This window comes from Grus americana, chromosome 12, assembly GCF_028858705.1.
Source record: "Grus americana isolate bGruAme1 chromosome 12, bGruAme1.mat, whole genome shotgun sequence".
NCBI classification, from domain to species: Eukaryota; Metazoa; Chordata; class Aves; order Gruiformes; family Gruidae; genus Grus; species Grus americana.
In genome coordinates, this window is record NC_072863.1 from 20,914,782 (window position 1) to 20,940,202 (window position 25,421).

General features: G+C 37.6%; 1 protein-coding gene across 11 annotated transcripts in view; it reads left to right on the top strand.

The window, feature by feature from the left end:
• Nucleotides 1–25,421, top strand: part of ATRX (ATRX chromatin remodeler) — an 84,200-nt gene that overhangs the window by 46,735 nt on the left and 12,044 nt on the right. For all 11 annotated transcript variants that reach the window (XM_054839980.1, XM_054839991.1, XM_054839981.1 and 8 more), the window contains 13 exons: nucleotides 3,905–4,051; nucleotides 4,250–4,427; nucleotides 9,385–9,522; nucleotides 10,451–10,626; nucleotides 12,558–12,675; nucleotides 15,491–15,621; nucleotides 15,916–16,004; nucleotides 16,176–16,348; nucleotides 18,084–18,237; nucleotides 18,537–18,640; nucleotides 20,711–20,819; nucleotides 21,344–21,521; nucleotides 22,904–23,098. In XM_054839980.1, coding sequence (XP_054695955.1) covers nucleotides 3,905–4,051; nucleotides 4,250–4,427; nucleotides 9,385–9,522; nucleotides 10,451–10,626; nucleotides 12,558–12,675; nucleotides 15,491–15,621; nucleotides 15,916–16,004; nucleotides 16,176–16,348; nucleotides 18,084–18,237; nucleotides 18,537–18,640; nucleotides 20,711–20,819; nucleotides 21,344–21,521; nucleotides 22,904–23,098 — 1,890 coding nt within the window. The remainder of the gene's footprint in view (nucleotides 1–3,904; nucleotides 4,052–4,249; nucleotides 4,428–9,384; nucleotides 9,523–10,450; nucleotides 10,627–12,557; nucleotides 12,676–15,490; nucleotides 15,622–15,915; nucleotides 16,005–16,175; nucleotides 16,349–18,083; nucleotides 18,238–18,536; nucleotides 18,641–20,710; nucleotides 20,820–21,343; nucleotides 21,522–22,903; nucleotides 23,099–25,421) is intronic.

The window sequence follows — 25,421 nt, forward strand, 5'->3', positions numbered from 1 at the left end:
AGTTAACTATAGGGCATACTTTCAACCCCTTTTTCACTTCTTTATTTCTTTTCTTTGGCTTTACAATTCTTTGCTTCCTGAAATCTTCAGGTTCAAGCCTTCGTTGTCACTTCAGTGCATGTACCTTCGCCTTTACACTGCTGAAGACTGCTTTGTAAAAATCTTTAAAACAGAATGTTGTAGCATTTCTTTAAAAAAAAAAAAAATAAAATTTCCATATTTCTTGGTCTGATACAAGTGGCTCTTCTGCCATGTTGAAAGTTGCACGGTGAACATTTCTATTAGTCTTACCATTTCTATTAGTCTTTAAAATTGGAAGCTCAATCCCCATCTTAAAATGTTTCTTCTGAAACCGATCACCCAAACAAACAGTTGCTGTAAAATGGTGCTCATAGCTCTTTTTCTTGGGCCTCTTATAATCATTGCAGGCCTCAGGAGAAGCTTATGCCCTTGACCTTCGCAAGAGGTAAAAGATCAAAACCAGTTTTCTTGAATTCCCTGCATCTCAGTACTCATGCTGGGACCTTTTCAGGGTAGAGCGTTGAATTCCTTGTGTGCTTGCTTGTTCCCAAGTGTCGATCTGTCTTCATAAATTTTGGGTTTGCATTGAGCCAGATGGAGCATCACCGCAAATACTGTGAGCAAAGAACTGTGCTGAGTTGCCCGTCTTGTGGTGCTCAGCTGCCTGGTCTGTTCCCAAGAATTCCTTTAGCAGAAGTCATTTGACAGAAGAACCTTTCCCTCTGATTCTGGGAAAGAGAAAGGGAAATTTTTGAGAACTCTGAAGAAGAAGGGAGGATAACAACCTTATCTGTGCTCATGAAAGCAGGGCCACTTCGGTCTCCCTGTCGTTGGCCTTCATTGATGCTTTCCTCACTTCTGGAGGAGGGAGATACTCTCATATCTTTATCAGGACAACTGGCTAGCAAAATGAATTACTGTGAACTTTTTTGATCTCTGGCTTGAGCTGAATCATTAGAAATCTAACTTGCAGCTTCTGCAGACATTGGAATTGATTAGAACTGATTTCAACTCGGGATCAATCAGGGCCTTCCTGTGCCAGGAGCGGTTCTTGGCGATAAAGTCACTTGGCTGGAGATCTGCCTAGTGCTCTGGTGAGTTTGTGAGCAGCAAGTCTAGATCACGTTAGTGGCCAGCACTTGCACAGCACTTCATTCTGAATTCTTTCTTCACATGCTCCAAATATGGATGCGCTTTACTCATTCCCCTGAGTGCCGTCTCTTCAGCGTGGTGATGATGGTTCTCAAAGAGGTTATTTTCTTCCTACAGTGAGGATGGCATCCTCAAAGCGTCTGTGAGGAAATGCCATTTCACCATCCTCTTCCATCTTGGTCAGTTGTGGTAGAAGCTTCCCCTTTGGATTGGGAAGCCCTGTCACCTGCCCTGAAGGCTCAAGATCTGTTCATTCCTAGCGAGGTCAGTATATCGACGTACTGGAATTCCAAGCTGTGTGAAAGATGTCGCAACATTTCTGTGCCGTAGCTGGGATTCATAGTCTGCAGGTGAGAACAGCCAGCTTTACGATTTATTAGGCACTTAGCAAACAAAATGCTGTAAGATCCCGTTGATAAGCAGTTAGTGTGTGTTGCACCTGTATGTTTGGAATGAGGTGTCTCAGTAGCATTTACTCTCTCGTGCCCACATCTGCCTGGCTAGTTGGTGTTTGGCATAGTCAGCACACCTGGATGCTGCTAGATAGCAGGCTTGGCTTGGCTTGAAGCCTTCTGTTACTGTTTTTAGAAACGTGAAACATGCTCCAAGAGAAAATCTTCAGAGGGAATCTAGCAGGAGGTACCTGTTATTCTTTGCTGGCATTAGCTATGCCTTACCGGGTCAGATGGCTTCCATATCCTTGTGTCTTCCCTCTAAACCATTGCTACCCAGGATTCTTCAAAAGGTGAAGTTACATGAGAAATACCAGATCCTGCTCTCCTCTGACGTAATTCAGACAAATTATATTTAGGACTTTCTGATCCTGTCCATCTCCTTTCTTGACCTGCGATTTGCAGGATATAGCCATGGAGCGCTTAGGCTGGCGCAACGTCTTCAGATTCTTTAGATCCCTTAGAGTCCTCTGCAAAGAACAGGCTCGAGAGAATCAAGGGGGGGGCTTGGGGTTTGTGGTTTTCTGATTTTGGGGTACCACAGAGCTGTAGATGATCAGAGGGACTGTGGTCATTCACTGTATGTATTGTTTAGGTAAAGCAAGCTCTAACCTTGGTTGGTTGTGGTGCACAGCACCTGGATGGTATGTTTTTAAGACCTCCAGTGTATATAGCTCTGCTTTGTTTATGGCAGTTGGGGTGACAGACACCATATTTTGACAATCTACAGTCCTATAGAAGAGGACTTTCATACACACTTTGAAAATGACCTTTGAAGAGTATCTTTTTACATGCTTAATTCTAGCTGAGGTGTTCTGGTTCTTCAGGAGTTAATTACACCTTTCACTGGAGATTTGCAAAGTTTTGCAGAACTGTTGTGCTTTATTGCAACAGTGCAGTCTAGGTGACTTTGTACACTTGATATACTATATACTTTGATGAAATATTTCACAGCAGAAGGTATTTTTATATGTGATCCAGATGTGTTCATGACATTCGTTTTGGCTGTAATTTCTTGATAATCCAGGAAAGCCATAGTTACAAATATGTATCAAGTATTTTTATGGCCAGTTTTTGTAGCTTAGGTATAGTTATTTTTTTCCTTATGTGGTCATTTGCCAGTCCTTCTACTGTACCCTGTAATGCCATTCGTTGTTTAGCTCTTAAAAGACCTAAATCAGGGATGAGTTTTTTGCAAACTGCAGAGAAGAATGTTAGTAAAAGATGATGGAAATATGGCAATTAGGGACTTGCTGGCTCTCCAGGACGTCGGACTTTTGTGATTAGCCTTCATGGGTAGTTTTTGCATCTGACCATGAGATGCTTTTGTCTCGATAGCAAACCCACTAGTAATTCCTTTCGTATTGCAGCATCTAAAAGCAGTTTGCTGCCCAGTGTTCCAAGCATAGTCATGCAGTTTGAACTTACTTTGAACAACGTATTAAATCAGAGTGGCCAGATACCAAGGTTTGATCCGGAAAGAACTTTCCGGGTGTTGTACAGTGCTGTGGGTTAGAGTGCGGTCTTCACCATTAAAAGTCCGATGTGAGAGCCAGAGCTGCCATGGGATCCCTGACACTCCTGCTCTTGAGTTTTTACAGGTTACTTCTAGTCCTGTATTTATTTGGTACTGCTCAAAAACAGGCAGCCCAGCAGAAACGCTGAGTGACATCAAAAGATTTAAATCCTTTTCCCAAGCCTCAAGGAGGTGTTATCATATCCAGCATACAGCCAGTCTGGCTACAGGGTGAATGCACGGAAAGCATTTCAATAACCTGCTTCAGAGCTCTTTGGAGAGAATTTGCCAGAATATTGAAAAACTGGAAACATTGATTAAAACTGAAGTTCACTTTCAAGAGAGTTGATACATTTATGAACTCCAAAGAGGTGAACTTATTTAATGTTTGGGGCAAGTAATGGGAGAAAGCTTAAAAATGACCTAACAGAAATTTTTAGTTTATGAAAATGATTGGTGAAATGTAGAGGGAAGGTTCCTTATTTATGAAATTGTTCAGCTATCCGGCGCAATTCAAAACTGCGTGTATCTCAGTACGTGAAGGATGTATGCAGCTCTGTAACCCAGAGTAATAAGTGTATGACTTCCAAAATACACGTGTATTAAATTTTAAGCAGCTAGTTGTTTAACAAACAGAAAAAGAATGTTTGAACAAGACTGCTGTTGGTAGGTTTTATATGTAAATATATACTTATATGTATCTTTCCTAGTGTTTAATACTCGGTGTTTTATTTGGCATTTTGTCTGTTTTTTCCTCTTGCAGGTAGTAAGTTTTCTTCACACAGTCTTGCTGTGTGACAAGCTGGATTTTCGGACAGCTCTGGTAGTGTGTCCACTGAACACTGCCTTGAACTGGTTGAATGAGTTTGAAAAATGGCAAGAAGGTTTTGAAGATGATGAAAAACTAGAGGTATAAAGCTTAAGAAGATTTCTTAAAAGTGAAATAACGGTTTACATAATTGGGAAGCTCCACCACTCAAAATACAGGCTAAGGAATGCACTTTATGTGAAAAATCTACTTGCATTAATAAGTCTTAGGTATTTAAAAGTTACACCAGTACGTCAGTATTTTAAGAGAAATTCAACCATGTTTTTCCTCCTTTGAAAGGTCTGTGAACTAGCAACTGTGAAACGCCCTCAAGAGAGAAGCTATATGCTCCAGCGTTGGCAAGATGAAGGAGGCGTGATGATAATAGGCTATGAGATGTACCGTAACCTTGCACAAGGCAGGAATGTGAAGAGTAGAAAACTTAAAGAAATATTTAATAAAGCTTTAGTTGACCCAGGTAAGTGAAAATTAATACAAGTATGTATTGTATATATTGTACTTTATGGTTTACATATATGAGCTAAGTAATCTTGCAAATGGAAGTTTGCCATGTAATAATCTACCGTTAAGGGAGCAACTAGACATGAAAAATAGCTGAGAATGTACCTTAGAAGTGTGAACAAATGAGTGTTAATTAAGTGCTAATGAACTGATTGCAGATAAAGCACTTAATTCATTTTTTCAGTCCAAGAAATGGATGTCTGGTGTAAGCTCAGCTGAACTGAGCAAACTTATGTAAGCACTTGAAAATATTACAAGTTGATATAACCAATCTATGAGGTGGTCACCAAAAAGAACAAAAAACTTTACGATAAGGAAGTTTCACCAAAATAGCAAAATTTTCGTACAACTTTTGAACTGGCAACTGATATCTGAAAACAACTTATGGTTGTACAGCATGCAGTATACCCTAAAAACTGTTTTAAAAAGGCACCTTTGCCCTAACTTTGATATTGCTCTTTACCTACCATATCAGCATTTTCAATTTAGGGTAAATGGCTTCTTTGATTCTGGAGGTAGGTCTTCTTGGGTGGTAAATGGCTTCTTTGATTCTGGAGATAGGTGGCCTTGGGTTTTAATTATCTGGCTGGACTTTAGGTTTTTGACAGTCTGCGGTTGATTTGCGTGAATTTTGTTCTAACAGACAAAGGGATTCTTCTAATGGGAAAAATAACTTTGTGATTATTGGCACCGGCCAATTGGAATTGGCATCTCCAGCTCTGCAGAAAGCCTGTTTGAGCAGCTAAACTAATTAATTTTCTGCCGGTTTGACTCACTAAATCACATAATTGCTGTGGAGTCGGGGAAGAACCAGTATAGTAGCTGATGAACTATTTTTGTGTTGATGTTGAATCCGCAGGCATTACTTAAGCAATGAAGAAAATGCACTTTTTGCCAGTGGGTTTTCTGACTCCTATTAATTCTGCAGTTATTAAAAACAGACGCAAAAAAAAAAAAAAGTGGAGGGGCAACCCCATGCTGTCAGGCTTATTCTGTATCTGATTTTGCATTTGGTGATTTTTACTCTGTATTAGGATATTATTAAGTTGTTGAGAATGTTGCCAGGAAGGTCACAGCTGGAGAAGAAAAGGTGTGAGGTGCTGTCTTGAAGTAGTGGTGATGGGACAATAACTTTGTATTCAGTTGGTCATTCAGCTGGTGCAATGATGAAATAAAATTTTTTATGCTCTTACAGTGATTGATTTTTGTTGGGTTGTTTCATTGTGGAAAGCATAAGGGAGGTTGTTACCACATGTCGTCTTAGTAATATTGTCCCTTCATGGATTTGTATTTATGTAACTTCAAAAATAGTGGACTGTGGAGTGAGATGGCACGTTGGGCATGCGGTTTTATGACTTGTGTAACCTTCCCTGTCCCATCTCTTGGGTTTTACATCCTGCTTACAGGTATGGTTCTGTTCTACTTCCAAACCTCTTGAGACAGCTTAGGACAACGTGATAGAGCAGTGTTTGTGATGAGGTTATTGACTCTTGTAGACTTAATCAAGTTCAGAGTGTGCAACACATTGAGCCTTGCAGGTTTTGAGTAGTTTCATCTGAACATAGAACCCCCTGTTTTATTCTCTTCTTGGACTAGTTGCTTGGTAGGATGCAATCAGACCGTTAGGAAAACTAACCTTGAAATAACTCTATTTTTATGTTGCTTCAAATCTTCCTCTATTTTAAGTAATTACAAAAGGACAGAAGTGTTCATCTGTTGTTATCCATTAGTTTTTGGAGACATTTGGATTGGCTAAATTGATGAGAAGTATCTTGCAACGACCATTATTTGTTTCTTGTTATCTTCGTGAATCACAGCATTGGCAGTATAGCAGGCTGCCAGTAAAAGAGTTATGAAGCTACGTGCTGGCTTACTGCTGTGACTGTAAATAGGAAACCCCTTGCCTCTGGGAGCATTTTTAATTTAAAAAATTGCAAATTTGGTATTCAAGCAATAATTTAATGATATGTGTCTGGTTAAAATGAATACTGCTAGTGTAGACATACTCTATAGTAGAAGCTCGTATTGCACTGTATACTACAGAAGAGGGGACCAGAGAGGGAAGGTTTAGCCAAAGTTTATGGGTGGAGAAGTGATTTCATTAATTAACTAGCTCTGCTATGTGAAATAATAGCAGGATTATATATGCATGCAGAGCAACAAATGGTTTCCCATAATGCTTTGTGCAGCTGATGAAATGCTCTTTGGTTTATTGATAGCTGTTGTGCTTTGCTTGCAGCATTTCAATAACTTTGTATTTTTTTTTTTTGCTTGTTGCTACTAATAAAAATTCCATTACTGTTTAACTTGGAAACTGCTCTTTAATTGGCAGTTGTATAAAGCAGACTTAAGTTCTTGTAGACTTCAGAGGAAAAGGAGAACTCTGTGTGTCTATGTATCTACCACTGAGTAAGTTTTATGTATAGCAATATATTAATGTGCAAGTACAACAAGAAGAGTAAGAAGATGAAGACTATGATCTTTGAGGAAAAACTGAAGGAGTAAGGCTTTTTAGCCTAGAAAAAAAGACAACTAAACTGATAAATTTTCCACCGTGTAAGAGCTGGTTACTGAAAGGACTGTTATCAGTTGGTTTTTACATCAGTTGGAGAAAGGAAAGGGCAGAATTTATTCTAATTTGCAGCAGAGATAATTTAAATTAGGTGTTATTGCACAGTGTTTTAGCAAAAGAGAGAAGCCATGGAGTTTCTTACTTCTGTCAGGAAGGATATGTCCCTTTCTCAAAACTCTCACCTCAGATGAAGAAAATGGACTAAATGATTCCTTGAGGTCCCTTTAAGTTTTACATTCCTTCATAATATTTTGAGAAATGTTCTATCTGTAATGAATTGCATTCATGTTTTTAAAGAACAAGGAAAAAAGCCACAAATTTATGAAAATCCCTGCCACTGAATTGTAGCCAAGATGTTAGTTCAAGATACCAATGCTACATGCCTGCCAAACAAACCACGAGTAATTTCACTAAGAGAGTTTTTTCATATTTTTACTATCATTCACTTACTCTAAACAACAGTTTTTGAGGTGGGTGTTTTGTTTTTAACTTTGTGTTAATGCATCACAGTCTTTACTGAAACTGATTTCTGGGGTATTTGCACAATTTTGATTACTATCTAGCATTAAGACTTATCCTTCTTCTCTAATGTACTTTGATTCTGATTGTAAACAGAATGTACTACACCAAATCTATTTCTGCGAACGATACATCCATCAGTGTGTGAGCTGTCGCATCTGGTGGGGAGATGTTGCAAATCCTTGCAAATGCTCTAGTTGTAGAAAACAGCTCCAAACCATCTCAGTAGTACTGCACACCGCACGAAGAGCGTCCTTGCAAGATCCTTACTCCTCAGGAAATACTACAATGCGAACTAGAGAAAGGATCTTTCACTATCAAGAGATGTTTGCCTGAAGTTAAAGGAAGGCTTTGTGTGTAGCTGCTCAGTGTTTTGCATGATGTCAGAACTGGGGAAAGTGCAGAAGTCGTGGAATAATCTGGGGAACTGTTTCTGTGGCAGGTGTGAAAATTCAGAAGTAGGCTTGGGCAAGTCTAAGCGTGTTTGGAATTCATATGTGGATTTTCATAATTGTCTTCTAGACTTGGTTAAAGAGACTTTTTCCTTTTTTCTGCTTGGAAGAAAATATCTTCTAGATTCCTTTTCTGAGAGCGTGTAAAATTCAAATCACTTTGACACTTAAAAATGGCACGATTAAGATGACTGGCACTGGCATTAAATCATACAAGTGATCAGAGGTGTCATTGATTCTCTGTTGTTGATCACTGTCCTAGAGTTAATTTTCTTCTTTACAAGGTAGTTTAAAGTTAGTCTGAGGAAAACTTCCTGGTAAGTTATAAAAGATAAGATTGTTGTGCTGATAAATACTCCTTTGCCACCTCAAATAGCAGCCTTTTTAGAACTGGGTAGATGAACCCGGCTGATGGCTTAGTATAGCGCTTTTCAAAGGTGCATAAACTTGACTTCAGCTGGGTTCATGGTTGGTAGGACTAGAATTGAGGTCAGGTTTGGATTTGGTAAAACATTCAGTCTAAGTTACTAGTTGGATCCTAGAATATCTTTTACTTCTCCTTTCAAGGAAAGAGCTTCCAGAAATTGCCCCAGATCTGAAAACCATTAGGGTGTCTAAGTCTATTCTGCCAAGTTTGGTATTATTAATCTTAAACACCTAATTGTAACACTTAATAATTCTATTAGAGTGTTGCTTTGCCTACCACGGGAATGTATTGTGGTGTGGTTTTCACATTCCTCGTGCAACTCACCTAAAATAGCAATAGAATCCTTGGGCTTATCTTCTGGAAGAAAGCTGAGGACATTTCTGTGGTGACTTTCTGCTACGAGGTGGCAATTCACTTGTCTGTAATTCAAATCAGATTTGATTGTGTCTTATCTTAGATAAGACTTTTGATTGCCCTATTGATACTGACCCGTTACCTTAATGAAAAATTACTGGTTGTCTGATTTTTTTGATATTTTCTGTACAATTGACCAAGCACCAGTAGATGGCAGCCCTAAGCTGGATTTAAGGAGCAGTTTTATGAAGTTATGACAGGGGTGAATGGAAATGCAGACATGCACGCATGAGCTGCGTGGATAGATAATTTTTATGGGAATATATTGCAAAGCTGTATTTAATCCTTCCCATGAAGGCTTTACAAGCAGCAGCCTGTAGTTTACCAGAATGGCTACTGCGAAGGCTTGTGCAAAGGCTGAGTGAGAACCTTAACAGTGCTAAAAAACCCACCACACACACAAAACCAGTTTAAAAAACCCAAACAATCAACCTTAATAAAATTAGTAGAACAATTTTTGGATTCTTTAGGCTGCCAGTTTCTCTGTGGTTATAAAAGATGGAAGACATCTAATGTTATTTCTTTCTAGGCCCTGACTTTGTTGTTTGTGATGAAGGGCACATACTAAAAAATGAAGCATCTGCTGTTTCTAAGGCAATGAATTCTATTCGATCCAGGAGGAGAATAATTCTTACAGGAACACCACTGCAAAATAACCTTATAGAATGTGAGTAGTTCTCTTGTTTAAGAAGTGTTTATTTCCTTGAATATACTTTTGCCTTTCAGCAATATATAGATAGATTTAGTTTGATTAAAAGAATTTGATACGGTGAAGCTGCTTGCTGAGTTTCTGTATCTAAAAAACCCTAACATTCTGGTTTTGCGTTGTAAATCGTTGTCTCAAGATGTGGCTCCATGGTGGTTTAAGCCAAATTAAAATGATATTGTTGGGAATCTGGCCTCTCCTCCATCCATCCTTTCCCTTGGCGTGGCCTTACATCTGATTCCTCAGGGAGCCTGTACGAGGAGTATCAGAAAGCGCACAATGTGCACAAAGTGAACAGCTTTCGGAGGGTTTTTAAGTGCCTTGATCTGGCTAACCAAAGGATCAGATGAGTCTCAGCATGTCAAACAGGGAAGGGAGAGAATGTTCAGAGGGGAAATGGGTGGACCAGGTCTTGCGGCAGCATCAATTAAAGTTGTTTTAAACAATTGTAGAGCAGTGTTCTTAGTGAACTTGCTAAACAGTGATTTATGTTACTGTCTTGGGAATATCATTCTAAACTAGCTTGTAACATTTGCTCCTGTTTGTTAATATGCTGTAATGTTTTTTCCTATTGATTAATATGCTTTTGAATCTATTTTAAAATCTTTGCAAATATGATTTTGTTATATGATTATGTACAGCAGCTTTCAAACTTTGTGTAACAAACATGATGAGGTAGTTTTAAATCTGACATTAAATTTAGAAGTTACCTCTGTACCTAGAGTATGTGTCAGTTTAAGATGCCCTTTCTGGAAAATGTTGAGGTTTGGGATTTTTTGCTCAGCAGAAAGTTCTTAGTTTTAGATATGACATGTTTATTTTCTGTTAGAATTAATCCCAGTACTGTACTTTCATTTTGAACAACTCAAGTTTGATCTTTTTGTCCTAGATCACTGCATGGTTAACTTTATTAAGGAGAATTTGCTTGGTTCGATTAAGGAATTCCGAAATCGATTTATAAATCCAATTCAGAATGGTCAGTGTGCAGACTCTACTCTGGCAGATGTCAGAATAATGAAGAAGCGTGCACATATTCTCTATGAGATGTTAGCTGGATGTGTTCAGGTAAGAACAGTTTTATTATAACTAATTCCTTGAATTAGCTGCAGGGAGGGGTGGGAGTTATTTCATCTCGTTCTGATAAAAGCACTCAAAAAGGCCTGTAAACTTGCTATTTGAGAGCTCCAGTTGACTTAAATATTTTCACTGATTACTAGATCTCAGCGTTATTTATTGTGACTGGAAAAACTTACAAAAATTTCATAGCTCTTATGCAAATGTCAGTATATTCTAAGCAGCATATATATATATATATATCTGTCTATTAGAGAACACAGCTGTTTTCCTGCTAGGAGACCAGAAGATTATATAGTGGAGTAGGACATCAGTTGCTTTGAAATGTTCTCTTTTAATTCCAAATACACATTTAAAAACTCAACTGCCTTAAAAACTGCACAGAAAATTGGTGATCTGTAGTTTGTCACTTGGTTCTGAATTCCTATTTTGTCTGATTTGTGAGAATCAGAACAATGGGGGAGGGAAGGAAGATTAATCAGGTCCAAAAGGGTGAAAAACTTGTTACCTAAAGGACCTTAGATGAAAAAACAAAACTAAACTGCCTCAATTTCTGGAATGAGGGCTGGATTCCTTGTTCTTCACTTAACCTGCTATGGTATTGCACCTCGTGTGCTATCGGCATGGTGTTACTGCTCTTCTGCTTTATAAACGCAGGCGCCGACAGCCTGATCGAAGGTGTAACACTCCGTAGGCACCAAGTGCCCCTTCCTGGCTGTGCAGTTGTTGCTAGTTGATTAAATAGTCCAAGCAGGCGTGAGCTGGGTGAAATGGTCATAGTGGGATAGTCCCACAAGCAGATATTTCTCTCTTGAAAGAAATAAAGTTTATGGCAGTAAGGCTGGTAAAGGACCTCCTATCATAAAGTTATGATCTTGGACATATGAATGGTAGCGAGAGGGTAGCATACATAATTCTACACATCCTGTAGAGCAGTACAGGAACACAAACCAAAAGACAGAACGAGAAGAGGAACACAAATAGCAAGTAAATCTTGCGTGTCTTTAGATGCTGGGCACCCCACGTTTGTGCAGCAGCGGATGGAGACCAGCTGGATTTTCTTACAGTGCACTGCCCAGAGCAGATCCTGTTCACAGAGAGCAGCTCTCTCTTTTGGTCATTCGAGCTACTATCTAGTTTCCTTAGAAGAAGACAACTCTGTTCCTAAAGGATGCTCTCATGAGAGCTTCTTGCTGCACTTCCAGATAAGAGCAAGGCCATGCAGGCGGCGTAATCGCTGGTACCGAGTGGGAGCTGCCTGCAGGCTCCCCTGTTGCGCTGAGCTGGCTGAGGTTGTGCCGCACAGCGCAGGCGGGTTAGCTCTGATGAAGCTCGCTCAACTCCTAAACGTGCAACGGTTGCTCAGTCAGGATCAATACACCGTTCACCGTTTGGATGAAGGGGTAGGTGGAGAGAAGTAGATGAGCGTAAGAGTCCAAAAAAATGCATTTTGCATTGCCCCCAAGCAAGTGTTCAGCAAGTATGTACTGTAAAACAGCAAGCAGTTAACCTGAGTGGGAGTGAGTTCATCTGCGAGACAAACATTGATATTAGCTGCTTGACTTGCCGACGCTTTCACAAAAAAAGGTTTTAGTGTTTTAAAAAAACCCACAGAAGTAGTTACCAGAGCAGCTACTGAAGTTGCAGTCAGCTTTGCAAGGACTTGGAACTGGGACGTGGGGTTAACAGGTCAGATACTTCTGACTAGACAACCGCCTTTACTAGGTAAGATGGGCTTCAGCAGAGAGTGCCTATAATTGGATTGTATTTAGTGGGCTATTTTTTTCCCTTTGTGGTTGTAAAGCATCTGAATCATTGTAATTTACGCATGGTGCTGTGTCGTTTAAGATGCCAGAAGTTCTTAAGCTCTCAGTAGTCGTTTTCATGTTTATATGACTAAAGTACTGTTTGTAAAATTACAGAGGAAAGATTACACGGCATTAACAAAGTTCCTCCCACCAAAATACGAGTATGTTCTAGAAGTTCGAATGACACCTATTCAGTGCAAACTCTACCAATACTACTTGGATCATTTGACAGGTATGTGCCCACAATTCTCTCAGGTAAGAAGATTGATGGTCATTTAATAAGGGGCTTTTTGCCATAGTTGGTAGGTTGGGGTTTTTTATGTGTATGTTTGGCTCTACAGGTGTATTTTTCTGCTTCCTGTAAGATTTACCTTAGCTCTGAAACTTGAATTATAGCAAAACATTTGGTTGCACATATAAATAGTTTTTTAAGGAATATTTGCCTCTCTTAACAGTAGTCCACCTTCACATTTTGGTTCATCTCTTTTCTTCCTTTTCTAAACATAAAATGTAATTGATTTAATGTCTTACTCTTCCAAGAAACAAGATATTGACTGTAAGACCGGAGGGAGAGAATGCAAAATTGAGATGTACTGGTGTAAGCGTGCTGTCAAGCCTTGAAGTTTCCTTTTGTCGATATGCTAGCTGAAGCTGTTACTTGTCAAATATTGGCTCTTGTGGAACTATCTCTTCTTTTGTTCTCAAAACCCACAAGTCTGGTTTTCGCAATGACTGTGCTTTTCATCAGCTTTCAGTGGGGTCTTGACTGGTCTGTCCTGGGGACTTGCATCTTCTCAATAAAATGTAAATTTGTTCAATGGAGAAGGTGGATAAGGAAAAATAACCCAAAATATGTTACTGCAGGCTGCTGTGCTGTTCACTTACATGAGACAGAAGCCACTGCAGCTTGTAATTTTAGTATAGCAATGTATTGGAATATCAACACTTCTAAATGATATTCACATATGTACCACATAGACGATTAGAATGGTCATCGCATAGTGAGGTTTTCTGTACCGCCATGCTTCATGTAACCAGATTACTCAGCAGCAGTTTTTGGGTTCTGGAGCAATTCTGTTTCTTTTTAAATACCGTTTATAATGACTGACTTAATGATCGGGGTTGAATTCCAGAGTCAAGAATGTTTAAGGCACTGCTGATAGGATTTTGTCTAAAGCTTGAAGTGTGTGTTCACTTTTTGCAGTGACTACACAAGGTACTACAGTCTGTTGTGCCAGTTTATTCTTTTTTTTTTTTTTTTGCACTTGCTAAGCCACCTGTCTTAAAAGGCCTGCCTGTTGCCGATGATTTTTTTTTTCCTATATTTTTCTGTTCTGCTTATTCTCCCACGTTCAATTACAAGAAAGATTAATTGTATCTCAAATTAAGCTATGATTAATAGCAGTATGAAATTCACTGTGTTCTCTTAATGATTTAGTATTTGTAACTAACTATGAGGAAATACTCTAACAGGTAGCTCAATTAACCTGGCTAGGTTAATTAAACTTTAAGGGCTCAACAAAATTGAGTTTAACTAAGTTTGCATTTGTCAAAAGGGGTTGTATTTTTTCATGGCTTACCAACCCTTTGTGGGCTGCTTAAACTCCTGAAACTAGTAGAAAGCATTATCTGCTTTCTCTGTCTTCATCTTGGGTTAGCGTCCTGCCAGTTTGGTCAGCTCCGTCAGTGCCAGAGACAATATGAGAAAGACGAGGGGAAACAAGAGGAAGGAAAGACCAACGATCTCTTTTAGAGGGGGAAAAAGCTGTCTAAGCTAACCATGGCTCAAGTCTTCAGAGCAAATCTCTGTGCTGGTTGCTCATGCCCATGTTAATTCTTTGCATTACTTCTGTGTTTCAAAAGAAGACGGCGTGATTTTCATTAAATAAAAAAGGGAGTCTTGCTACTGAACATAAATGTAGAAGGGAATTGCTGCTTCTCATCTGCGACTTTTTAAAATTACATTTTCCTGTGTACTGTAACAGGCATAAACTAAAAATACACATTTTTAGATGCAATTTTACCAAGTTTACCAAGTTTTACCAAGTTTTTCCTTCATTAATGAATATGATACATGTTTTCTTTCACTTCTGTAATATAGAAAATTAAAAAGTCTATAGGACTTGTTAACTTGAAACTTGTTAACAGTGAGTTTCTCTTAAGTTAGCTCAGCTTTAGGGAAGTCGAATCTAAGAATTTCTGTCGTCCTTAAAATTCCATTTCCCAAAGTCATAGAGGAGCACAAATGGGAAGATACTCAAAGCTGTTGTATGATTAAAACATAGCAGGAACTTGCTTTGTTAAAATATTTATAGACATTTACTGGGATAGTCTTGTGCATTGAGCAAATGCACCGAATTTGTGCTTGTTTTGCCATAGTCATTTGATGATTGTGATGCAGTAAATACTATTTTCTCACAGGTATACATGCCTTAAATTATGCACATAATATGAAAAAAATCTGTGTCATGAACGTAAAGTTAATGGACTGCTTAATGAGAAATTGAGACTACAAAAAAGAAATTTAACGCTCTGAACATTGTACTACTTTGCACTAATTTGTGCTTGGACAATGAAAAAAATAGGCTGGGATTTTTAAAGATTCTTCATTGTAACAGAATACTGCAGCATAACAAGTCATTAAATAAAGGTAGCTGAAAATAGTAAGCAAAATTCATTGAAACCTAAATGCAAATTTTATTTTATGTGTTCTACCTTGGGCTGCTTTTACAAAACCTAAACAGACATCACTGTCCTTTTAAGAGGATTTGGATTCATTCCTATACTGGAGAGAAATGTGCTTTTATGTGAAAATGTAATCATGGTTCTCATTATCAAGAAAAAGGGGAAAATCTAATTTTGACAACTTTAACTAGGAAAAAAATGCCTGTGACTCAGTAATTTGACCTCTTTTACAAGAGATGTTACAATATGATGTGCATCTGGAAAGAACACTCAGTACTGCACTAACGGACTGTTCAAAGGGGGAACGGTATGTGGCAAGCTTCCTTTAAGGTTTCATTCTAAAACCTGAATTTTATTGTCAGGTGTAGGTAGTGGCAATGAAGGTGGAAGAGGCAAAGCTGGAGCTAAACTATTCCAGGATTTCCAGATGTTGAGCAGAATCTGGACTCACCCTTGGTGTTTGCAGCTGGACTATATTAGCAAAGAAAATAAGGTAAATTAGATATATCAAAATACTCTCTATTGAGAACTTTCCAAATAAGCTTTGCCAAATGCTAGGTAAAGTTTCATCAAATTAATGGAAATCTTTGTTGCTGTGGGGTAATTTTGCTGCTGGTTTTGTCATATTTTTGTTTCTGGCTATGTTGTCATTCTTAAAACATTTTGCAAGGCCAACCCTTTGTAGAACTTACCGTTGTTTAACTGAAGAATAAGCAGATGGCTAAAGGTTTAATAAAAGCGTCTGGATGAGCATACTTAATAAAATTTCTGTTTTTTCTCTTTTGAGGGCTATTTTGATGAAGACAGTCTGGATGAGTTCATAGCTTCAGATTCCGATGAAACTTCAATGAGCTTAAGTTCTGATGATTATGCAAAGTAATTGAGCTTTTATTTGTTGTTGTTTGTTGGATTTATTTCCCTAATAGAACTTAAGTGATTTCTGTAAAAGTGAATGTTTGGTTTTTTTATTTTATATATCTGTTAGGATATGTTCTCTAGCAGTAGAATTTTTAAAAAATAATGGGCTGTATAATGTTACCTTTCTAGGAAAAAAAAATCCAAGGGGAAAAAGGTGAAGAAAGAGTGTAGCTCAAGCGGAAGTGGCAGCGATAATGATGTTGAAGTCATTAAAGTTTGGAATTCAAGATCTCGTGGAGGTGGAGAAGGAAATGCAGAAGAACTTGTAAACAACCCTCCATCTGTTACAAAATCAGATGAAGGTGAGTATAATAGACAAGTAAATAAAATACAAGGCAGCTTCATTTTGCAAAAGGAGATTTGAGAGGGCTGTCGGGAATTCTGCTTTGTTAAAAACCAGCAGATTCCTTAATTCCATGAACTGCTTCTATACTGACAGCTCCCGCTACTTCTAATAATACACTCATCCTGGAAAAACAAAGGCCATCAATTTAGAACTTAGGGCTCTTGTGGCAGGGAAGTTGCACAATTAATTTTTTTTTAATTCATAAGTACAAAACAATACCGAGTTAACAGAGGAACTATGCTGCTTGTCATCTCTTTTTAAACATATTGGTGAAAGATTAAGAAATATGCATGTTGTTCATTATTGCACCTGCAATTTGAAATGGATGTCGAGCAAGCAGATACAATGCAGCAGGAATAGGAGACCTTTTTAAAGATTGTTATTCAAACTACTTACATCTGCACATTTGATTTTTGGACTTTCCTTTAATAATCTCACTTTTGTCTTGTGTCTACTATCATAGAGCTAGTTTTCTGATTGTTTCATTTATTGTGTGTCTGGTCACTTTCCCTAAATAAATTGGGTTTGGGGGACAGTTAAGGTGTGAATTTTTCTGGTCCCCATCCCAATGACAAACATATTGTAAATGTGTAAGGGGAAGAGTGTGAGTGTGTAAAATACATACACATAGAGATTAAATGTATTGAAGTAATTATTTAGATTACAGGCAGGATGAGTTTCTGTCTTTCTATCTCATTGCAGCTCTTGGAGGCCCTTTGCAAAGTTTGGGTGTGAAGACAGAAATAGATAGGTGGTGTGTAGAGGGTTTTCCCAGAGCACATCTAGTCTTTTATTTGGTTAACTTGTTCATTCTTCAGTCTGGTTTTGGAAAATGCATTATTTAAAAGCTTGTATGAAGGAAGACTCAAATGTGAGTTCTGTCAAGATCAGTTGGATCTTGCACCTGAGTTTTACTGGTGTCTCACAATTGATTTGCAGCGCGTAGTCTGAAAGTGTAAATGTTTTGAAATGTTCATGAGAGAGAATGTTTCTCCTGTGTGTAAGTAAATATTTCATTAGATCAAAGCTTTAAGTGAAAAAAGTTAGTGTTATAAATCTAATTAATCAAATTTTCTCACTCTAATGCAAAGGAGGTTAAATTGAAGATCATAGAAATACAAAAGAAATTGAGCAATGTAAATCAAGATAATTCATGGTTCTTGTCTGCCTCTCTGGTTCTGATTATAACGCTGAATACACGCTTTCTCTTGGTTGAATTCAGAATAAATACAACAGGAGTGTCGTTAAAGACCGGCATGGTCTGCATCTGACATTTTGGAGTGGGTGATGCAGACCCCAACAGACTCATTTTGCTAGGTGCATAGTTATTTTGGTGTATCTTTACAATGACAAACTGAATTTTGTAATTTGTCCTAGTACCTCTATGTTTTTTAAGGTGTTAAGTCAAATTAACAAAATTAACTTAAAAGATAGTAACATGGTAAAAATAGGAGTGTTCCCATGTATGTGTATGTTGTGACTTTATTGATGACTTGTGCTATTGATAACTACTAATCTGATAATCGCTAAGAGTACAAACGCTATTTTTTTCTTTGCCTTTTTAGCTCTTTTCATACCAGTTAAGCGTAATAACGAGGAAAAAATTCTGCAGTTCAGATGTTTCAAAGCATTTAAATGGAGACCGTGCCTTTATCCTTTTTTTTTTTTATTTTTAACTTTGTTTTCTATAGGCAAAGCTACATCCTCTTCCAATCCTGGTAGCCCAGCACCAGATTGGTACAAAGATTTTGTCACCGATGCAGATGCTGAAGTGTTGGAACATTCTGGGAAAATGGTGCTTCTCTTTGAAATTCTTCGAATGGCAGAGGAGCTTGGAGACAAAGTGTAAGTTAGTTCTAGAAATATTTTTAATGACTTTATAAATACGTTAGGCCGACAGTGTTCTTCATTCAGTCTTCATAATGCTGTGGCTCAGTTTTCTGAAGGAAACGTGCACACCGCATTCATTTTTATCAGTGAGCTTTCTCACACGTGCATGTACTCCACCAGAGTCTTTCTCTGTGTCTAGAAAAGGTGTTTGTTTCAAAGGTGCGATCAGAGTGAGGAGAGGAGAAAAATAAAGCAATACAATAATTAAAATAACCTCAGAGGTGAATTTTGTGTTTCCCTGTTTCTGTTTTCAGTCTAGTGTTTAGCCAGTCCCTAATATCTCTGGATTTGATAGAAGATTTTCTGGAGCTGGCAAACAGAGAGAAAACTGACAAAGAGAAGCCTCCTATTTATAAAGGTGAGTGTCACCTTGAAAAATTGCAAAGCTAATAACTCTTTTACAAGTCGCTATTAATTCCAAAGGGATTGCATTTGAAGTAATTGTTTTCATTAGAAGCATTGTATGCTCTGTACTGTTCCTGAAGCGGGCAGGATTTTATTGGTCTCCTCTGCAGGTGGTCTCTGCTATCCCGTTATGGACTCTTGCTTCTGATTTCATTCTGTATCATCCGTGCTTAATATAGGCTAAGCAGATTAAATATTCCTCATCTGAGAGAGGAGAGAGGGCATTTTGTTAAATTCTGTACAAAAGCGATGTTATATGCTGATGCGTGGCAAATTCCGATCCTTCCTTCTGGGAGAGAGATAATAAAAGAAAATTAGACTACTTAAAAACAGTGTGTAGAACAAGCAAAATGTGAATTCAGGCTTTATGTGTACTGCAGTAGATTGTTTTATGGATTTCATAAGGGAGCAGAGTATTGATTTAATTATTATCCTAGTGATGCTCAAATGCCAAGGAATTTCTCACTAGCCAGACATGTCCTCTGCGTTGGATGTTTCTTCTGTTTAGTCTGTGAGATCCTCCCAGAGCTGCTGCTGATGTAGTTCATCTTTATGCGATGTTTCATTCCCAGTACGTGTTGATTGAAGAATTCCTTTGAATCTGCCGTTCCTTTCAAATATCTTATTTCTAAGTGCAAACACGTTGAACAGTTGCATAAGAGAAATGTGGCTTAGTGATACCAACACCACGGTTGGATGAAGATCTCCAGTATCTCTCTCTCAGATTTATTGTTTCTGGCTGTTGCTTCCTTAGCTTCTGAACATTTGTCATCTTCAGATGTTACGAGCTGTCTGTATTTTATGGAGTTTGTGCCTTTAGTCTGAGATAATGTTTTACGGGGTGGGGTTTTTTTCGTTTGTGGTAGGTTTTTTGGGAAGCAATTAGACTGTGTATTATAGCAAGATTCACCATACCGAGACCTTCCTGACACAACTCAACAATCTGTTTCTCATAATTGATTGTACTGAGTAGTCCTGTCTCCTAAAAATGCTGTTTCTGTATAATTGATGGCACAGTGGGATTCATTTTGTGTACGTGTACCTCGTTGGCCAAAGAAAATGAAAGATTACCTGTGAACTGGGGAGAGAAGAAAATCTTCTGACAGCTGTAATTATATTTTTTTCAATCCCCCATCTGGCCAGATGTAGCCATAACTCACAGGTTAATTAAACAAAAAGATTTTTTCTGAATTTCAGTTCCAAAATGATTAGACTTTGTCTTTTGAAAGCTCCTCTTGAGCATTTACTCCCGGATGCTATTTGTATGGGAGAGACTGACTTGCACTAATTGTGTAACATGAAACCACACAGATCAATTAGAAAATTATAATTAGTACTATAATGCCTAAAGATTAGACATAGATACTTTTTAAAATTAACTTTGGCTCCAAGTTAAGGCCTGGCTTTACAAACGTGTATGTACAACTAGAAACAGTGGAAAATAAGAGAAACTACCTCAAAAAAAGCTCAGGTTTTTTTCAAATACTTCAGTTAAAACTTAACCTTGATTATAAATTTGTATCTCTAAATTCCAATCTGTATAAAACTGCTCAGAGGAATTTAATTTAATCAGTCGATCTTTTTGTAAAAAAAAAAAACCCAAAAAAACCCAACCAAGTCACAAAATCTTAAGAAATGGTTAGTGCTAGATGCTGGATACTTTTTGTAAAGTAAAAAGATATCGACAACGTTTATTCTATTTTTGAATCATTTTAGACAAAATTAGTTTAGGGCTTGTAGGAGCTACTGGAGATTTGTAGATGATCATTGTCATTACAAATGCAATTGCTGTTATTTTCTATCATGTTACATATTTCATATTTTGTTATGCAAGCTTCAGAGTATAATTTTCAAGGCATGCCTGTTGAATAGTCGTCTCCCATTGTTTTAAAATGTCAGAGAACAGTATATTTTATGCTCCATGTTTGTTCCTTTACTATTTAGAGAGTTGTGTATATCCAGTATTACCAGTCTGGTTACTTACGCAATCAGCATTTTAATAATTTGACTATTACATTTATAGGTGAAGGCAAATGGTTCAGAAACATTGATTACTATCGCTTAGATGGCTCAACTACAGCTCAGTCAAGAAAGAAATGGGCTGAAGAATTTAATGATGAAACTAATGTGAGGTGAGATCTAACTAATTCAGTGTTAATATTCTTAAGTAGTTCATTCTGTCAGGTATCTGTCAAGAGCTCATTTTACCTTGAACCTGAGTGAGATGGTATTAAAAAAAAAAAAAAACCAACAAAGCAGATACATGAAAGAGACACTGTCATTCTAGAGTTATCCTGAACGTTTGCTAGCCAGGAAACAGTTTCAATAGCATGGGATATGCCTGTTTAAAATTATGGTTTAATTTGATATAACTAATTTTATTAGAGTTTGAAAATGCAAACCCCAAAATTTTTTCTTACCCACCAGTTTTTGTTAACAGCTGGTTTGCAAAAGGCCCTGATCGGTATTTCTGGGAGCGTATGTTTTGCTAAAAGTGGTGTCCTTATAAAATCTGCATCTGTTTTACGCTTAATACAGTATTTTAATTAAGTTTTTGAGTTATTTCAGTGTATGAACAACTCATAGTAACACAGCAACATGGGAACAGTAGTTGTTTTCCAAAATACTAAAATTTTGCAACTTTTCTCTGTTTCAGAGGCCGCTTGTTTATTATATCCACTAAAGCAGGCTCCCTCGGAATTAATCTCGTGGCTGCTAACAGAGTAATCATTTTTGATGCTTCTTGGAACCCATCATATGACATCCAGAGTATTTTCAGGGTTTACCGCTTTGGGCAGAACAAACCTGTGTTTGTGTACAGGTTTTTGGCTCAGGTGGGTTTTCGTCTGATACTATGGTGATATTTTGATCCTGCAATCAAATTTGTAAACTGTAACTATTTGGACTTGTGTTGAAGTGTGTAGTGGTTGTCATCTTCCAGCCCTAATCTGATTTGGCCACTGAAAAAGCTCTCGAAGGAAAGATTGGTAAAACAAATGACAAGTGAACTGATTTCCTGTGCAGCCCACCTTGTCTGACACTTTGTGTAACACAGATTCTGGAATTCTAGCAGAGATTCACACATCCAGATTCAGAATTGCGTTCTCACCTTTTTTTAATTTGCACACCACTAAAAATTCTGAATTGAGTAGCCTGCACAGAGGATGGTGTTCATTAGGCAACAGGCCTGCCCAGCGTAGCTGTCTTCTACGGACCCCTGGTCTGTGCGCCCTTGACGGCCCAACTGGAATGAAAACACAGGGAGCTAAAGATTTTTTTTTTTTTTTTTTTTTTTTTTTTAAGAAAAGAGCATCCAGTCATGATTTGAAAACTTGTATCACAACCTACAAATATTAAAGAGGTGTAATAATTCTGATGGCCACTGATCTATGCTTTTTTTAAAGTATAATGCTATCAATTCTGATAGGAAGTTTGTTGCTTCATCTTCTAGGTCTTCAGGTGTTAGAGAGTAGACTGAAGACCTTTTTGCAGTAACTCTTGATCAAGTCGCTATTTACTGGCTGACTTGCCAATAGATTACTTTCTGTAACACGTTGCTGTCAGATGTGGGTTTTTTTCTTCGGGCTTCAGTCTATTTTTGTAGTTTTCTATGTGCGTTTTTGAACTGTTGATACCCTTTTTAAATTACGATGTTCAGAACAGGCTGTGCTGTTCTCATACTTTTCATAGTCATCATCATTTTTTTTTTTTTAAAAAGTAATTTTCCTTTTTTTCATCAAGGATCTCATTTTTTTTCACACACAGCTGTCACGAATTAGACTTGACTGCTTCCCTTTCCCTCTCCTCCCCACCCCACTGATACGGTATCTGTTTTCCTTTTTACAGGCTGCTCAGAGCAGCAAAATAAGGGACATGCCATGGAAATTGCCAGGTTTTTTTGTCATAATCCTACTTGGGGAATTGAAGCAAAAATGGATCTCTTCAAAACACTACTGAAAAAATACGTTTCTTACTCCAGTCAATACCTAGATGGCATCTGTCACGTATACAACTCATATTACTTTGTGTTCACTTCCAGGAGGTTGTTTTTTTTTCTCAGCAAACAAAGTGTTTTCAGTTATTTTTGTAGATACGGGGTCAGAGAAACAAGGAAAATAGAGGACTGTTACGTTGTAATTCTCTATCAATTTTTTTTTTTCCCTATATTACACAAAGTTCCCGTATTCATATGAAAGTGAGTGTCTTTGTTTTTTAGGGAACGATGGAAGATAAGATCTATGATCGTCAGGTAACAAAGCAGTCATTGTCTTTCCGGGTTGTCGACCAACAGCAAGTAGAACGTCATTTTACTATGAATGAACTTACGGAGCTGTACACTTTTGAGCCAGATTTGCTCGATGATCCTAATTCAGAAAAGAAAAAGAAGAGAGATACACCAATGTTGCCCAAAGTAAGTTGATGTGCATCACTTGGAATTATATGATATAAAAAACCCTTTACATCTATTTAAGAACATGGGGTATTTGATCTTGGAAGAAGAGTGCTGTGTTTTCACTTTAGAGCAGTAGTTTTCACTTTGAAGGGAGGTGAATAGCCGGTAACACAATAAAACAGGTAGTTCATACAACGGATGATATAATGAGCTTGATAATGAGTTTCCATTCAATGTATTTGACAGTATGAGAAAAAGATCTTCAGTTAAAAGACAAAAATTTTAAATCAGAACAAACAAAAATATTTTTTTCACACAATTTGAGTGGATAGCAGTTTTACTGCAGGAAACTCTGGAAGCCAAGATTCAAATGACCATCTGAGTGGGTGCTGGTAATCCCTAGCATGACCTCAGTTTGTGATAACAAATCTGTGAGGTGACGCTGTACTTCAAGATCTGGGTTTTGTGTACCTAGGTAAGACTTCGTAAGAGTCAAATTAATCCACGCTCTCGTTTGCCAAGCCTTTTTGGTTGTTCCTTGTTTGACTCTGCTTGTAGGGACCATTAATAGAGATAACGGTAGAGATAGGGGAAAAGTTGCACTTTTTTACTGTTTAAGTGAGGACAAGCTAAGATTTTGTAATCTGGTTTTAGTGTTGCCAGTACTAGCAGAGATCAACAATGTTTTTGTAGACAATCGTTTACACCATTGACACAGCTTAGTGAGAATGCTGATATTCTGTACTCTGAGATAATATGAAGTAGTGATGTCAGACCTTTTTCCAACTTGGTGCTCAATGAACTTTTAAGATCACAATGGTTTGTTTTCACTAAGGCCTGCCTAAATCTATTTGTAATGGCTGTGGCATGTGTAGAAGTGGTTTATTGCCACTAATTGACATAGTAGTGGTTCACTATCCTATGTGATACCTAGGGAACTGAAAAATTTACTAACTGAATTAAAAATAAAAACTGTAACTTTTACAGTCAGGTAGGAGTAAACTTCAGGGGAAAGAGTAACTAGTTGAGTTATTTTATTCTCTTTTTTTTTTTTCTTCCCCCCCCCCCCCCCAGTCAGTTTGTATTTAAGGTTAGGCTAAGGTTTTGTGCCTTGTCTAATTGATATTCTTTGTGTATGTGGTCTGCTAAAGACTAATTCGTTGTTAAGCTGTTGTGCAATTATCTTTGCTTCTTACCAGGTAAATAGCTAGTAAACAGTAACACGTAGGTGTGTGGCCCATAGTTAGTTAACTGGTTAAATTTCTGAGTTACTCCTGTGTTTAGGTCATTATACAGTGTCTGGGTGTGGGGAGGGAGGTTTTCCAGGTTGTAAATCTATTAATTTCCAAGGAAAATGGTATGTTTTCCATTCTAGACTATCTGTAGACCACTATAATATAATTAATTGTGGTTAGGCCATTCTCTGAAACAGTCTGTTAGACCACCTACAGTGTCGGTGCAGCTGGCGGGGGGGATTTAGGAAGTGTTAGCCCTCTAAGTGGTAGTCACTGTTACACATGCATTTTAAAACCCTTGAAAACAGACTTTAATGACTGTATCTAAGCTCTTTTTGTTAGTGTTTCTCACTGTAAGCAGTAAATTGTAGATAACTGAAAATTTGAGTCTCCTTTTTACTATATTGTACATTTTTGTTTTGGCAAATTCTTTTATTTACCTCCTAAAACATCTTCCTTTAGGTTATAGTGAGTAGTACTTATTTTCTCTTTTTTACGTTCTTAGTTATTTGATGCCATATGCATTTATGCTTCTACAAACTCATAGCTAATGCATCCCCATTTGCTTCTACTGCTGCTATTTATTTTTAAGAAAATAAAAATAGGTTGAAAACCTGTGAAGCAACTGAGTATGTTTACTCAAAGCATTGATCAGTCCAGTGCAATAATTGTGGTTTGAAAGTTACTTGTTTCCTTTTACAATATTAAATCAGTGAAGTATAATGTAAAAGAGCCAGTTCATAAACTCCAAGCTTACTTTATCATTCAGCCTTAAATATTAAGTTCCGTATTAATTCCCTTCCAACCATCAAGGTAAGGTTCGTGTAAGTTAAGTTGGATACAAGCTTTTAATCAAGTCCCTGGCTGTAAATAGAGCAAATCTGTGTACTGGAATTCTCTTTGGTTTTTTTTCATGGTTTTAGCAAATGGCATTGAACAGAATTTTGTCCTTTTAAAGATGTGTGTCTTAGAAATTTGCACGCAGTACGTACTAATCCCTTTTTTTTCATTTCTTGGTTAAAAAGGCTATAAATCATCGGGTAGATTCATCTTCTTTTAGCAGTTTCTGTATGTATTTGCTGAAAGCAGGGCTGTGCATTCCTGGT